The sequence below is a fragment of the Corticium candelabrum genome, chromosome 11 (genome assembly GCF_963422355.1).
Source record: "Corticium candelabrum chromosome 11, ooCorCand1.1, whole genome shotgun sequence".
NCBI classification, from domain to species: Eukaryota; Metazoa; Porifera; class Homoscleromorpha; order Homosclerophorida; family Plakinidae; genus Corticium; species Corticium candelabrum.
Genome location: NC_085095.1, coordinates 5,045,327 through 5,062,596, shown reverse-complemented (window position 1 = coordinate 5,062,596; position 17,270 = coordinate 5,045,327). Strand labels below are relative to the sequence as shown.

At 42.8% G+C, this 17,270-nt stretch overlaps 1 protein-coding gene across 1 annotated transcript; it reads left to right on the top strand.

Moving 5' to 3' along the window:
• Window positions 1–3,428: 3,428 nt before the first annotated feature.
• Window positions 3,429–8,271, top strand: LOC134187164 (uncharacterized). The gene is made up of 4 exons (XM_062655280.1): window positions 3,429–3,468; window positions 3,602–3,721; window positions 3,785–3,919; window positions 5,290–8,271. The coding sequence occupies exons 1-4, from the start codon at window positions 3,429–3,431 to the stop codon at window positions 7,962–7,964; spliced, it is 2,970 nt and encodes a 989-aa protein (XP_062511264.1). The 3' UTR covers window positions 7,965–8,271.
• Window positions 8,272–17,270: the final 8,999 nt, after the last annotated feature.

Genomic DNA, 17,270 nt, shown 5'->3' with positions numbered 1-17,270 from the left:
ACACACACACACACTCACACACACACACACACACACACACACACACACACACACACACACACACACACACACACACACACACACACACAGACACACACCAGTACACACTCAGAAGAGTAGAGCGAGTACATACAGTTACTGTAGCTAGAGACAGGTGGCCTTACATGTAATGTTGTATGAGTGTCAAACGTTTACTACATCAAGCGTGGAGAAGAGGGTATCGTAGAGGACTAGGGATCTCAAACAGAACATCCTTGCGGGAAACTCTTGGAGAACCTATCAGGGAAGCTCTAGATCTATTGCACGTTAGCCAGCTGTCTTTCCTAGGGAGAGCAGTTCATTCTAATGATGAATTAGTGAGCGGGTTCATTATGAATACTCAAGGTAATCTGTGGCGATCAGTGGACAATGAGACAAGGACAAGAATCATGGTGTTGTCCTACATGTACTTCAAGAACTGGATTAACCCTTAATTTATGTTTGTTTATCCTTCTACGTTTATTCTTCTATGAATATCTATATTTATTGTTTGTGTATGTATCTTGTCTTGCCTAGAGCAATGTACCTGTAGTGGTATGAACAAAATATATTATGTGTCGTTATGCCCCTCCATGATGGGCAAGTGGGGTCTTTACTCACATCTGGGCGCCCACCAACTCGGCAGGTGAGCTCAGCAAAGTACATGTTTCTGTGTAGTCCACACGGCAATCAATGACTATCCTATTTGATATAGATTTTCAGGCATTACGATGACTTCGACCATCGGGATAGTACGCCTCGTCTGGTTTCCGTACGCCAGTGTCCGATATTGGGGAATGTCCGATAATTGATGTATGACTCTGTCAGATCAGACCGATCTACAGAGTACTCAACCTGCATGGTTGCACCTTTGCAACCCAGCTACGTATAAGTCTTGTCAATCAACATGCATTGACAGAAACATGGAGCATTAACTTAGACGGCAGTTTATAAAAATCATACGAAAATCTACAATCAAAATCCGAACAAAGTCGAGAGATTATATTGGCGGCAACTAGTCCTAGGAAGTGACCTAACAATGTGGCCTGCACCACTTACAATGACTCAAGTAAAAGCAGAACATAGCCTAGCTTAGATGTGGTGTCATTTTACACGCTTACGCCCACCTTTTCCAATTTGATACTTCCACACTTCTATCTTCATGATGAACCCTTACTGCTCTGCTTCTGCGCAAGTTAAATAAAAAAGCTGTGTGTGTGTGTGTGTGCATGTGCGTGTGTGGGGAGGGGGCGTGGAGCAGACGGTAGAGCATTGGTGATGACATCCGGGATCTTGCATTCCGTGATGAGGGTTGAAGGTTCGATCCCGGTGGAGGCTCCACTGTCGAAGTTTCCTTGAGCAAGAAACTCACCCACACTTGCTTCTCTCGACTCACGAGTATAAATGAGTACCTGGTCATTGACTGGGGTGGACAAGACCGCTGGCTTTGCAGCAACATCATGCAGTAGACGTGTGGGCCCTGGTGTCCAGTCCCAGAGCTGCGCCATTGTCAGTGCCTCTGCTGCAGGTGGAGTGTAGCGCTGGCCCCAAGACTCCACGTAGCGCATGGAGGACCTCTAGAGGCAAAGGGAGCTATCTCCGTAACTCACCTCAAGGTCGACGTCGAGAGACGTGGACGGCTTAACATTTGTCCATTGTGTGTGTGTGTGTGTGTGTGTGTGTGTGTGTGTGTGTGTGTGTGTGTGTGTGTGTGTGTGTGTGTGTGTGTGTGTGTGTGTGTGTGTTGATTATATCCGGGTATGTAGATAATTATATATAAAACGTTTGATCACATGCACAGGAAACGAATTATTCACAAGTGTGTTTCTCCGCCCAATAACTAAATTCTGTAACGGAATTTGTGGTAATTACATTTCCCAGCGAAGAACAGGCTAATGAGCCAGTAGGCTATATAGCAAGTGTAGCAGATATGTATGCACTAGTTTAAACGGCTTTGGTATGTAGCGTCCTTGACTGAGTCGCCTCATGCTTCCCACGACACGTGTAGTGTTGCTCTATAGCTGTAACACAACTGTACAGTAGTACTCTACCGTCTATTTGTAATGTATTACGGTTGCTATGGCCAACAAATAAATTACATAGTCTGCAGACGTTTAGCATAATCGTGGGAATGCCAGAATGACTGTTAAATACACAATTGTGACCACTAAATGTTGTACAGACCCCGGAAGCGTATGTTCCTAGTAGACCTTTCATGCGGGCGTGCTTGGCACTAACGACGTCATCACGTCTCACGGGACACTGGGGTGCTACTTTGATGTCTTGGCGTTTGTTAACCACGTGAGTCTAGAGCGAAAGCAACAAGTTTTCTTTTCAAAACTTTCACTAGCGCGTATAGCGATGTATCGAATCAGGTGAGGCCTTATTAGGACCCGGCTCTTGTCTGTTTTGCGTCTTTTTCAGACATATACAACCTCTTTCTGATCTCTGTCGTGACTCTCCCGCCTCATTTTGAGTAACATTGGGACTTGACAGACGTGAACTGTCACAATGTTACAGTTGTACGTGACAGTTCACAACTGTAACGCGTTCGCATTCAGTCTCGGTTGTGACACGAGCGCACAACGCTAGACGTATACGACGTGGAGCTTGTCGACGTCAACGTTCCCGCGGCCGCGTTGAATTGCTTCTGTAGACATGCAGATTTCACAAACGGCAACGACTAGCGACTCTAGCTGTAGTCTTGGAGTTGTTCTCTACGAAACAAGAGAAGTTAATTGAGATAAAAATTGCACTGCTTGCATACCAATCTGGTCTTTAGTAAAGCGTTTAAGAAACCAAATCCGGTCTTTTGAGATAGTCGATTTCTGTCTACGCGGCACAAAGCGACATCAAAGGCTGTTCACCAGACCCATTTTCGCCCGAAAGTATTACGCGGCGGGGTCTGGCTACACAAGACTAAGTTAAAATTTATGTTGCAACGCTTGTCTTGTGCATAGAAATACCAAGTCTTGCTGTTTCTTGTCCACTTGGAAGACTATAAAACTTACCGCTAATGCTAACCGTAGGACTAACAGGAGTATGTTGCACGGCAAAACAGGCATGGGCGGTACGTGTACTAATATAGAGAAATTGCTATTTCTTTATGAGGGTTTGGGGTTTAGTTATGTAGTGAGTAGATATCGGTATAATTATTTAGGTGTAGAATGTTTGTGTAAATATCTGTCTAAGATATGCATGACTGAGTTTGCCATTCAAGATGGTTACATGGGAAGACTTTATAAAGAAATGTAGTAGGTATATGGTATCGAAAGAAATTGATAATATTTCTTGACTAGATAGTGAAACGCTATTTTGATAACTCTAAGTACAATCAATGGCTGTAGTGTCACTCTCATGCAAATTTTCGTTAGCGTTATAGTTAGAATACATTCCGGGAGACCCAGGGCATGCAGCTAACGCCTGTTGGTAGTGCTTTACCAGGCAGAGGTTATTTGAGATTTCAGCTAGTTTATAGACAACTTCAAGGAACTAGGAAAACCCTGAATATACAAATATATCCATCACCGTGTCATTGGTTAATTATAGAATGTATCCAATCATTGTGTGTTTATATGTACAGATCAAGTATTCTGGTGGTACGTTTGGGTGGCTGCAGTGATTGTTGTTATTGCTGGATTCATAGCTGCTTATCGACAGTCAGGAATGACGCTTTCTGTAGTACAATCGTTCACAAATCTTGGTATAGTACATGTGAGTAGATTTAGGCATACAAGTGACCTTTTATGGTGCCATGTGTTGTTAGGTGCCTGGCAGCGGACTGTTTGCTTTATACTGGTTTTATCGTTTGTTATTTGGTATCTGCAAAAAGGAAAGTTCTTATCCGACTCTAACAAATCTTTATCAAGTGGTGAAACAAATGCAAGTAAAATTTCAAGAGGTAAGACAAGTTGGTTTCACAAATTCTTCTCTACTATTTACATGCATGTTGCAAGTGCGGTCTTGCATGTGAGGCAGGCAGAGCTGACTGCTCGGCACATCCACAGGTGGCGGATAGTCGAATGACATACTAATAATGCGTTTTAGGTGCGGATAAATTAATTAATTAAGCTATGGGTACTAGCAGCAGTGTCTGAAGGTGTGCATGATGGGCAGATGCATGGTTGCTGTATACAGTGTCAAACTGCATGATGGGGCAGATGCATGATTGTCTCTAGATAGTTTCTCAAATTTCTATAAAGAGTGTGTCGTAGTGAGTTTACGTTGCCACGCTATTTGGGAAATGCTGTTTGCACTAGTTGGTTGAAATCTTGTGTAGTCATGCCAAACTATTGATTCCCACTCTCGAATATATTCGGGTAGCCTCGAACATCAGATTACCAGTCGCAAAATATGCGCTGCATGATCGCAACACTTTCGTACTGTTGGTTGCTTGTTGTAGTGACGCCCCACGGGGTGCTACAGCAATGAAATATCAAGGTTGCTGGTTCTATGCAACATAATGGCTCTTAATTAATTAATTAATTAATGGAGAAGTTGGCAAGAGCTTAAGGGAGTAAACTGAAAATCTGCAGCAAGGCTTCTTGTAAACGCGTTGTTAGCTTATTAACAGAACTTCTGAATTTGCTAGTCTAGTCAAGATAGAAGATTTGTATCTCGGACACAGCATTCTTCTTAGATAAGTGCTCAGACAAGTTTGCCATATGTAATACACTATCACCAACTTTGTTTTCTGGTGAGGACTCTCCATGCAGTCACGCTCTTTACAGTGCGAGCACATGAAGTGGGTCTAGAATATTCCTTAATTAACCTTTACAGTCATTTTCATTGCTAAAATTTGCAACTTTTAATACTGTTAATAAATAATTAACACCAGCGTTTACAATGAGCGCATGCGCTGCATTCTAATGTCCATCCGTCTGTCCGGTCGTTTTTGTTCATTCGTTCAGTCAGTGATTCACAGAGTGCGTACAGTACTCTATTTAGCGCATGCGCGCCTAGAGTAAATTACGCAATGCCACCGTTTCAAGACGGACGGATGCCAATGACCTGCCAGACAGCTGTAGGGTATAAAATGCATTCTTATGCACAGTCCACGCCACCCGTTTAGTAAACAATACGCATGACATATGTTGTTAGCAAAGTAGTGTTGCCACATTTGTATGTATCACCGCATTACGCAACTATCACATTCTCGCATGACAGTCAATCAACATCATCAACAATTGACAATTTGACAATGTGAGAAGGCAGCGTGCTGTCGTTACACAAGATTGAATACGCTATATACCGTATAATTATATTTCCTAGATCCAAGGTCCCGACGTCGGCTGTACAGTTTGAATTCGGTATCATCGAGTGACGACGACGAATACAGAGGAAACGATCCTATTCTTATTGCTTGGCTCATTAATGTACCGGATGAACGAACGCATGCAGCGTCTTTCGAAGGGAGAAATGGATGCGTCGAGGCCGTCGCCGAAATGCTCTCTAAAGACAGCATAGGCGCAATTTGTGGCCAAGCTGGCATCGGAAAGACAACAGTAGCTGCTAAACTTGTTCATCAACTTAAGCAATCTATTTACGAATTGGTTTTGTGGATTAACTGTGCAAGCGATGAAACTTTCGTAGAAAGTGTTTCGAAAATTAGTGACGAGGTGTGTACCACATCAACTTTTCAGATCAAGCTTCTGGCTACTGAAGATTTTCGTGTCTACGAGAAAGTGGAAGGTGTGAAGCGTTGGATCAGACTTAAAGCTGATGATCACTTCAAAATTTTGTTGGTTTTTGATGGTTGTGACGAATTGGCGATGATCAAAAAAGTCTATAAGATGCTTCCTGAACATGGACTGAGCAGCAAATATGTACATGCTCTTTTCACTTCTCGGATAAAAACACTGGATTCAGTCAATATCTACAAAACTTACACTCTGGAACCATTGGACGATGACGTTGTAGTAAAGTTGTTGATAGACAGAGCGAGAAGTGCGGGTGTCAAATGGAGATCGTCAGACGACGGTGTGGAAAAGAAAGCAGCGAAAAAGATTAATGAACTAGTAAGAGGTGTCCCGTTGGCTGTAGAGCAAGTAACGGCCTATATTCAGACGAAAAAACTAAAACTTTCGCAATACCTGAAAGAGTATTCTCGCTCAGATTCTGAGACTTTGCCCGTAGAATCTCCATTTCGGGGAAACCAGCAAGCGAACATATATCAAGTATATGAACGTAATTTCCTGGAAACGTCGAAAGATTCCTGTGTACGTGAGATTATGGGTATCGTTGCTTTTTGTGGAGTCGGTCATCCAATTCCCATGCAATTATTTTCTCTCGGTTCAAAGGGTTTGCACGAGCGATACTCTTTGAGAAAATTTTTTGAAGCGCGGAAGAAAGGAGGTGTGCGGCAAAAGGGGGACAGCCTGCACGTACCGGTGTCTATTGAGGTGCCTTTGTCTAAGCTGGAACAATATCACTTGGTTAATGTAGACACTGAAAATAATGCTTTTTCTGTTCATCCGCTAATTCAGCACTTGCTATTTTGCCGTCAAGAGGAAAAGGATAGATTGGAATCTATTGGTGCTCTCAGCGCTCTGTTGAGCAACGTCTTGGAGGGATCTCCTTCAGACCGGTGGCAGCTGTATAGCGAACTGTTTCCTCACGTAATGAAATGCTACCGACGTATGAACGATATGACTGTATATGATATCAACTTTTTGTTACAAAGTGGAAAGAGACTCGCACTGGTTGGTCATTTTCAGGAATCGATTAAGCTTTTAGAAGACTGTTTAAGTAAAATTAGGCAGAATGTTAGAGAACATAAAACTATGAATGAAGGTGAGACTTTGCTAGAGCTGGGATCGGCCAAGCGGAGACTAGGAAAGTTTAGTGAAGCAACCGAATGCACTCGTCTGGCTCTAGAAATATGGCGAAAACTTCCCAGCTCCCCTCGCGTTTCTAACCTTCAAGCAAGAACTAAGGAAGTTGTAGCAGAAATACACTTAGATTTGAACGAATTTCGGCAAGCTGAAACTTTGTTGAAAGAAGTGGAACCATTGATTGTTAGTCGTGGAGACGTGACAGAAAGCAATGACATGTCAGACATTTTTGAGCAAGCATCTTGCTTTGGAAACTTGGGACGTGCCTGTTTCGGACAAGGCAAGTACGACGAGGCTATAGAAATGTTTCAAAAAGCGGAGAGTGTTTTACAACAAGCTAAATACTTTCGATTTCATCTCTACAAAGCTCATCGTCTAGTGGCAACGGCTCGTAAGGCAATGGAGAAGGATGACACGGATGTGTACCGCCGCACTTTCAAGCAGTGCATTCGCGTACGGAAAGAGATTAAAGAGCACTACAACGCAAGACATCGTTATTACGCCTGGTTGTGCCGAGAAATTTCAACCCTGCGACTTAAAGAAGCCGAAAACCTTAAAGCAGCTGATGATAAATTGCGTAAAATGAAGTTAGCTTTAAAACTGTGTCAAACAAGCTTACAGTGTCACTTGGATTTGTATAAGGAAAAGCATCAAAAAGTTGCCAAAGCCGCAGAAGTAGCTGCGCGCGTGTGTCTTGAATACTCTCAATGTGATGTGACAAGTGACAAGGTCATCAAGTTTCGAATAGCTACTGTCAGGTGCCTGCAGCTTGCTATAAGAATATGGAAAGATACACATAATGAGATGAAACAGAACTCATCGACGGTCGTCGAGCGAAAGATAGCAGAGCTACAAGCATTGGAAGTTGAGACGCGTGATCCAAGTGACAATCTAAACGTGCGGTTACTGACACTAGAACGTAGCAGAACGAAAGACGAGGGACACGACACGCTTTATATGGCTGACAATGCAGTTCAAGCTCTGAACTTTCTGACTAGGGAAGATGGATCTAACTATGGTTCTACAAATCTGACAGCCGTGCATGTTGTAGTTTTATTCTATATAATTGCTGTTGTTATTATGCTCATAGTAAGTCGTGCTACTAATGTTTGAGTTTTAGTAAAACCTCCATGGAACTAAAACATTGATAAGAAGCGTCATTTCTTGTATTTGAGGAGTAGCAAGAGCAGTTAGAGACAACGTTTTAAGTTCTTGTATATTAAGTAAATTGCTATTCGGTACTTGGTCAATTATGCTGATAGGGTTAAGTTTTGCAGAAAGGACAATCTGTATATGTATAAGCTCAGTCGTCACGCAATTTTTCTAAGACGGTGCGGAACGATGTTATTTTTACGATAAATCTAGTTAGTGAATGCGGTCAACAGCTTTAAACCGCAATAAAATAAAAATGTGTATCTTTCAAGCCTGTAGAGAGGAGACGTCCATGTGCCAAACGCTTCTTTAGAAAAAATTACTTTGAGTCATTATTTGTGCAAGTATAGCTAAGCTGCATGGTTTCTGAAAACTGTTTTCAAACATTATTATCATTTTGGGACACGATTACAAGTTTGTTGGGCCAGTCACAGCTCATGAGCAGTTTGATGATATGAAGACTGACCTTGTTTCTAATGGTACGTGTGGCGAGAATGTCTATATATGCTGCCAGCTAGCACTGTTATAGTTACGTGTGTCCCACTCAAATGCTGATCGTTACATCGACATGTTTGCTAGAGGTATCAATGTGTTGGCGACGGTTGGCAGCAGTTTTGATTTTATGCCACAAGTTCTCAATTGGATTCGCATCATGCGATTTTGGCAGCCAGTCCAACAGTGTGACGTCATGCTGGCGTAGCCATTGTCTTGTTGACCGAGACGTGTGAATTGGCGCGTTGTCCTGCTGGAGGACTACGTCGTCTCGTATCAGTGCCGCTGCGTCTGTAAGTATGTGCTCCTCCAGAACCTGTTGGTACGCTGTGCTGTCCAAACGACCTTCCAGTTTCACCAGGGACCCCACACCATGCCAACACATTGATCCCTACACCATCACACTAGCCGCGTGCTGGACCGTACGGTCACAACATTCAGGGAGAAATTCCTCACCTTTGCGACGCTAAACGTACAGAGTACCATTGTTTCCTATGCTGACTTTTGACTCATCTGTAAAAGAACAGATTTCCAGTCATCCAAAGTCCACCGTGTGTGAGTGGTTGCCCATCGCAGTCGCAAACGTTGGTGGTTTTCTGTTAGCAGCGGTTTTTTATAAGCCTCCGAGCGTTCACTCCTGTCTCACTGAGACGATGACGGACTGTTCTACCTGACACCTGCTTGCCGGTTTCTTCAGCCAGCTGATACGAGAGCAGTCGTGATGGTGCTCTACGGTTCTGCAGTGCCATTCTCTTCAGTCGATGATCTTCCCGGATTGTAGTTGCCTTCTCACGTCCAGGTCGTTTTTTATAATCGCTGGTGCCATGGGAAAGCCGTTGCGGGCACTGATGAACGGAATTCCTGGAGCGGCGGACAAAAACCTGCAATCTGACGCACAGAGTGGCCAACTGAATGAAGGGCTTCAATTTCACCTCGCGTATTCAGACTCAACTGTTTGTCTTGAGGCATATCTGCAACTTGTCAAACATCGCACGGAACAAGACTCTGCAACTTCGTGCAGCTGAACGTTTAGGCTAATTTATCGCATGAGTTTGGCAGTCTCAAGGGCAGCGGTGTTAGTGCAGCTGACATTTGGCGGTAGCAGTTTGAGGTTTTCCTACGTAAAACATGGACCGGAAGTGGCATGTCGGTGTTCTTTTGTCGCTGTAACTTTTTTTAGTTTTTGTCCTGGCAGGGTTTTTGTAATTAATTAGTATCACATGGTTCTTTAAATATGTTGAAGTTTGTTTATTGCTGAAAATTGTGAAACAATTCAAATTGTGATGACATGCGAAATCAATGTGCAAAATCAGATGATTCGTCTTTTCTCTATAATGTTGATAAGAGGACCCACAAAATTGCTTTTACTGTTTACTACAGAGCATTCTTAGATTGCATGCCAAAAATGAGCGTCCAAGAGCGATGAATGTGTACAAAGACAAGAAAGTGAAAATGGCCGTCAACCTTCAAACTAGATGCGCAGTAGGTAGTCAGTATAGCTGCAATCATGAACTCAAGCTATGTTACATACTAACAATGGCGCAATCCATAAAAAAGAAATTTGGAAAACATTTGGTTTTGCTAGAAAAAAATTATTACCAAAGTACTACACACAAAAATGTCAGGTATCTATAATTTTGTCCATATACGTACATTAATTAATTGATTCTCACTTGCATGCACACAAACTGCGTACATACGCTTCTTTATGACATGTGCGTGCGTATTCATGCAGACGCACACTTATAATTCAACGAACGGACATGCATACACACAATATATATCGTTGTTATCGTACATTTTGTGTAAGACATACACTGACTACGAACACAAACCCGCACAGAGTCATTCACCCGCCGATCGACGTACTCATGCACACATGTACACACCTTGAAACCTTGGAACGACTGTTTATTGCCGTTCTCTTCAGACTTATGCAAAAAGAGATAAACCAAATTTTGGTTTGCAAGACCAACATTGGTAGGCTGCTAAAATCTGGAACTACGTATACTCCTCACAATAATATGACAGCAGCCTGCTAGTCACATGCAAACTTGTCAATGTGTTACCGAAGCTCACCACGGGGAGATACTTGACATTTGACACACACACACACACACACACACACACACACACACACACACACACACACACACACACACACACACACACACACACACACACACACACACAGATATCACCCTGTTTTAGACAGGTGTAGAGGTTGTACGCAGCAAAAGCTGCATGTTTACAATGTCATAGTCGACTCGCGTATCAGAGATCTTGTTCAACAAGAAATCGATAGCTGTTGTCGCTTTCGCATCCAAACATTGTAACAGTGTTTGAGGCCGTCACAGACGACGATCAGCCACCTCAACTGCTCATGGAAATAATGAGTGGATCTCTAAGCAACGTGATAGCGGCAGCTAGAGCAAACTACCTTACTATGCGAGAGCAGGTAGACATCTTGCGAGACTGCGCTGCGGGTATCAACAACATGCATTCGTTAACACCACCTTTCTCTACTGTGATATTCGATCAGAAAACGTACTCGTCACACAAAACATGACAGCCAAGCTGGACATCTCGGGGCTGCTCACATTCAAAATGATTCTCAGTCTGCCGGATCTCTCGGCTTGAATTATCTTGCTTCAGAAAGAAAGCCTGATCTAGTAAGCGGTACCGCAATTCACAACACCCCAGCGGCAGACATGTTTAGTTTTGAAATTCTGAATATTGAAATAATAAATGGTAGTGTACCTGGATTAAAAGAGCGATCGGCAGCTGTAAGGGACATTAAACACGACAGCCTGCGGGCGATGTGTCAGCAGATGATCGAAGACGACTACACACCTAGCCAGGTTGCACAAATATTTCACAGTTAAGTCTTACTACTCGAAATGACGCAAGCTACCCAATACACTGAATGCGAAACAAAGAGAAGAGACCAGAGAAAGCGTGAGAAAGGAGTATATTTGCTGCACTCAGCGTTGCACTAATATGAACAAACATAGATGGCCTATACGTACTGTCTGTTCCCCATGAGTGTGAACTTTAAAAATCATCAATATCTCTGCTGTTTTTTGGACTTTCGCGATGATCTGGGTATCGTTAGAAACCGCTAGGTCTGGCATTTCTGTTTATCAAATTATCTAAGCCTTTCCTACAAACGAAACGGAAGGATAGTACTTGTGCATATCAAACACAAATGGGTGGAGCAATGGCTATTATCCAATTATCTTGTAAGACCAACGGATCACCAACTGGAACCATTTAAGATAATTGGTATAACATGGTCCAACTGGAGTAGCTCTTAGTGCACTAATGAGTACACCTGGTGTGACCTCTACTTCATTACTCACTTCCGGGTTCATGCTTAAGGGGAACAGACAGTAGTTACAATTGTCGATCCTTTGTATAATTGCAGTATCATACTGCATACATAAAGGTGTTTACGTATTTTGCGATTCCCAACTTTGGAAAACAAATATTAATTAAAACGTAATATTTTGAAAACATTTAATTTTTGTTCTTATTGCGTACTGGTCTGCGATAATTGCATGACGCACTTCCAACGTCTTGGAGCTTTACTGATATACATACACACACGCGCGCGTGCGCGCGCGCGCGTGTGTGTGTGTTGGAAAAGTTATTAGCATGTCCAAAATTTTTAACAATTTAATCTTTTTTCGTTACAAATACACGTAAGACTCTTTACGATCTATATCTGAACTAAAAATAACAACAATTGCGCGTAAACTAAGAAAACATATGCATACTGTTTAAGGTGTTATTCTATCATAACCCTCAAGCTTTTAAGAATTCTTAGTTTTAAATTATTGGAAATCGGTTGATCTTGTCTCTGCTTTGCCTGGGGTACCAAAGTAAGGTAAGCCTCAGTTGCCCAGTCTAGTTACTGCGGCATATCCGGGGTGTACACGACCGCATACAATGCCGTATGTTGTTTGGACTTTCTAGTTTTGAGTTTGCGTCTATACCACTGTCTTACTTATACGCACGCACTTGGAACTCAAGATTGTGCTAAGGAACTTTGTGTGTAAACACGTATAGAGCGCGGCCCCGTTCCTCGGACACCATCATATTCCGGACGCGAGTTCTCAGTTATCCGTTTTTGAACGCAGTCCCTACCACATCATAAATGTAGGTATTCAAGTTGTAATTGAGCACACCAAAAGAGAGCATTTTACCTCTTCTCTGCCTAGAGTGAGATTGAAAACTGTGCGGAGCCTTGCATACCCGGTTCATCGGGCAAACGCATCGTTCACCGGACAGTAGCGTCTAAATTGCACACACGCATCCTTCAGCCTAGTTACTTATACGTATATCGCTAATCAGCAACTCTTTACCTACAAACCATGTTGTTACCCTGCATGTCAGCCAAGATCTGTACGAGTTACAGTCAGTCAAACGCCCGTGCTAGGTAACGGACCCAATCGTCGGACATCCATTTTCTTGCCTTCCTACCTTCTCAGCAGCAGCTCTAGGTTTCAAATGACTGCAGTTGATTTAATTCAGTCATCTGAAACGCCGCAGAACGCAGAACGCTTGCCTAGAGTGCTTGGCGGCAATTCTGAGTCATTTATCCTACAACTACGCCCCCTCTAGGACCTGTAAAACTGTCGCTTGAACGAACTAGCCGTTCCACAGATAAGACGACAACCGAAACCGATGTGAGGGCAGAATTGAAGTGCTAGCTAAAACGCTCTTTTACCCTCTGCAAAGAAAGTCGATCGCTGCGTAGCGCGCGTTGACAAGGACTTGACGTTATCTAATTCAACTTTACCTAGGAGAAGCAGGGGTGAAGGTTCTAGCTGCTCTGATAGTACAGGGCCGTAGCCAGGATGAGGCAGAGGAGGCGATCGCCTCCTCTGATTTTTTGGGCGTGTCATAAAAAATCAAGGTGCAACCTAGCGATTAACTATCGAAGTAGACGCTCTGGTGTGTAGCTCTAGAGCTTATGACAGAGCGCCGCCTAAGTCTTTAAATACCAGAGTGGCTTTTCAAGCGCATTCGAATTTCGCTTTCTTGCGAGCTCAACTTGAAGCCAAAGTTTAACTCTAACTCGCTCAATAGGCACTAGCCCTAGTACCCTGGTACTTCAGCACGCAACAGACAGGTGGAAGTTCGAGGCTGACCAACATCCGCGACCGAAAACACGCCGTACAGTAGCAGAGGCTGTTACGAGACTACAATCACGACGATAGATCTTTACATGGACAATGTAAAGAAGGATTTCTAATGACAGTATTCTTACATTTTTCGATAGGTAAACAAGCACAACCATTTGCTGCCGTGTGCTAGGCTAGACTGCGGTAATTGTGGTAAATGTGTCAGTTCCAGACTCAAACGTCCGAGATCTAAAAGTGAAAAATCCGGAGACGCTTCACAACTTTAAGTGAATCATAACGTTGGTGTTACTCAAAGTACATGCAGTCGGCAGCATTAAGAGTGAGACAGTTAATGTACATACAGGAGATGTAAATGTTCTTGCAGCCAGTGCTGAAAGCCTAGTAGCTGGTCTGGTACTCCAAGGAAGTGGACCGGATTTAGGAATCATCAACCAAGAAGGGCTAGACGATAGTAAGCGAAAGACAATTCTTAAAAACAAATGGGCTCCAAATAGACACTCTATGTTCCCAAGAAACGGCCAGAACCAGCGGTATTCACGCGATCGGAAAAAAAATACACATGGTTGAAATACTCTATCACGTGATGGAGCGTACTGCTCCGTATGCTTCTGCTTTGCCCTGCAGGATCAGACCAACCCTGAACTTATTACGAAACCATTCAGTGACTGGAAAAAATGCTTGTCGAAGTGAAAGGGGAACTTTGAACCGCCATGAGAAATCTTCATTACATCAAACTGCGATGAAGACAGCTGATGAATTCCTACAGGTTTGTAATCAGAAGAAAAAGCCTATAACCGAATTTATGTCACAATTTGTATGCTCAGAAGATTGAGAGAAATCGAGCAACTCTTTTGTCCATTTTAGATGTGATAATCTCCCTGGCACAGAGGGGAGTTCCACTAAGGGGAAACTGGTGCAAAGAAAAGAAGGAAGAAGGCAGCAATTTTACATTTTTTCTTAAGTGGAAATCCAAGGACAACACAGAGTTAGCCACGTTTTTGAAAAATGCACTAAGAAATGCAACATACCTCTTACCTCAGATTCAAAACCGGCTTATAAATTGTCTTGCACATATAACTAGAAATAAAAATTGTACAAAAAGCAAATGAAGTAGACTTTCTAAGAATAATGGCTGATGAGACATGTGATGTTGGCACAACAGAACAAATGGCCGTGGACATCAGACAATAATGATGGCAGTCGTGAGGTGGCTGAAGATTTCCTTGGGTTTGTCCAGTTGAAGGAAACCAATGCTGAAGGAATTACAGATGCTCTTTTGACTAACCTTGGAAAATGGAACGTTGATGTGAGTAAATTGAGGGTAAAGGGTTTTGATGGAGCTTCCACAATGTCAGGACACGTAAGTGGAGTAACAACACGCATACAACAAGCCTTACCACAAGAAAAATACTTCACCCACTGTCGAAACCACTGCCTCAATCTTGTAGTAGTCAACTCATGCAAAGATGTCCCTAAAGTAAGAAACTTCGTGGATGCCTTTCAGTGGCGTAACTAGGCATGAGGCAGCCGAGGCAGTTGCCTCGGTAAATAAAATGGGTGTGGCGTTGCAAAAATTTTGCTAGATGTATCAGTTAGTAGATAACAGAAAAGATCGGGCATTCTAAGTGGCTTAGCTCTTTTATATATTCATAGAGATGTGGCTGTGAGTAGAGAAACCGTCTTACGAAGATTTGATTGTACAGGACATCGCAGATTGGGACAGTTGTTGTTATAGAAGCTATGTTTACTTACATTATACATAAAGTAGGTCAGAGACAAATTACTGCTTAATTAATTAATTTATATAAACTTGTCTCGGTAAAATTTTAATGCTAGTTGCGCCCTTGCCTTTAGGCAGTTAAACTTTTTGTCAATAACAACCACAATAGAAATACTATCCTCAAATCAAAGATCAGTCTGAAAGCAGTGGATCAGCCTTTGTAAACCTGAAAGAGCATGAAGAAGAGATTTTATTGTATTCTAACAGAAGGCAAGGCTTGCCAACCCTGTGTGATACCAGATGGTTGTCTCCAGTGGACTCACTGAGTACACTTCTGGTTAAGTACAATCAAGTAAATAATGCACTAGATGACATTGCTATAAAATCAACGGGCCAGTCGCGGTCAGATGCCTATGCATATATGAAGAAGATGAGTGAATTTTCATTCATACTGACTGCTGTAATGACTCAGCGTATCCTTGCATTCGTCAGACCACTCTCTGTTTCCCTTCAGTCTAGACAATGTGATCTTATGGAAGCTCACGAAGAATGCCAAAGTTTAATTACCACGATTAGGGATGAAAGAAATGAGTTGAATTTTTACAGATTGTTTACTGGGGCATCTAGCCTGCTGAAAGGTACCTATGAAGAAGATCAAGAGCCAGAAATCCCCCGGGCCACAGCAGGCAAAAGGCATGCTCGAAAGGCTAATGCACCAGCCACAAGTCCAGAAGAGTACTACAGGGTCAACTATTACTATTATTTGTTGATCACGTTACATTACACTTGCAGATTCGATTTCCTGATGATATAAAAGGTGCAATGCTAGCGTACTACCTATTGCCAAAGAAGTTAGCCAAGCTGACTAGTGATATAGAAGAGGCTATTAAGAAGGAGTTCCTGGAGGATTTGCCAATGCCTTCTAGCTTTGAATCTGAAGTACTTTGATGGAAAACCAAATTCTCTGCGCTAGACATAGACGATCTAGAGCTGCTTGACATTATTAACAGTACAGACAAAACTTGTATCCAAATATCTACGCCATTCTTTCTCTGCTTTTGACTCTTCCGGTAGGTTCCTGCACATGTGAACGCTTGTTTAGTGCATTAAGACGCCCTAAAACCTGGTGCAGAACATCAATGGGAGAGGACCGACTAAATGGCCTTGCGCTTTCCCACATCCATAAGGACCATCCAATCATCTCTCAGCTACACCCCCTTGATGTGCTCAAACAGTGGGATGCATCACTCCACAGACGAATTGCACTGGTGTTCGACCGCAATCGAGAAGACATATCAAAAGACTAAAAAACCAAGTAGCTAGCAGTAGTTATACTTCTCTAGATATCACGCAATGACACGATGTAGACTTTCTTATCGAATGATCTTCCCAGTGAATGACAAAATAAACGTTATTGAAGTTTTATGATAAAAAGTATATACCTTAGCAATATAAACACATGACTCGCCTCCTCTATCTTTTAGGTCTGGCTACGGCCCTGTAGTAAACAAAGTTCCTGCATTCGGTACAGCTAGTTGTACCAACGATGACGTGCTGCACTTCGTGACGACGCAAGGTAATGGTAGAGATCAAACTGAGATAGATAGAAACACCTGCACACGTCCTATTCAGAGCTAAGTAACAATTCAGGGGCCTTGAAAGGAAAGCACGGGCTGTTCCTGCGCGAGTTGGGAGAATGTGCTCACCGCAAAGCTCGAACATGGATGACGTGAATCGTCTGTTATTCGTGTGCATCAAGCCTGTGCAGTTGTGCTGCAAAACACTCAGGAGTTCAAATTCTTACTCTGGAGAGACTAGACAGTACCGGAGGGCTAGTAGATGCCACCAGAGTGAGCTTGTCAGCAGAGAACATTCAGCAGTTTCCACTAATAGCCGTTGCTGAGT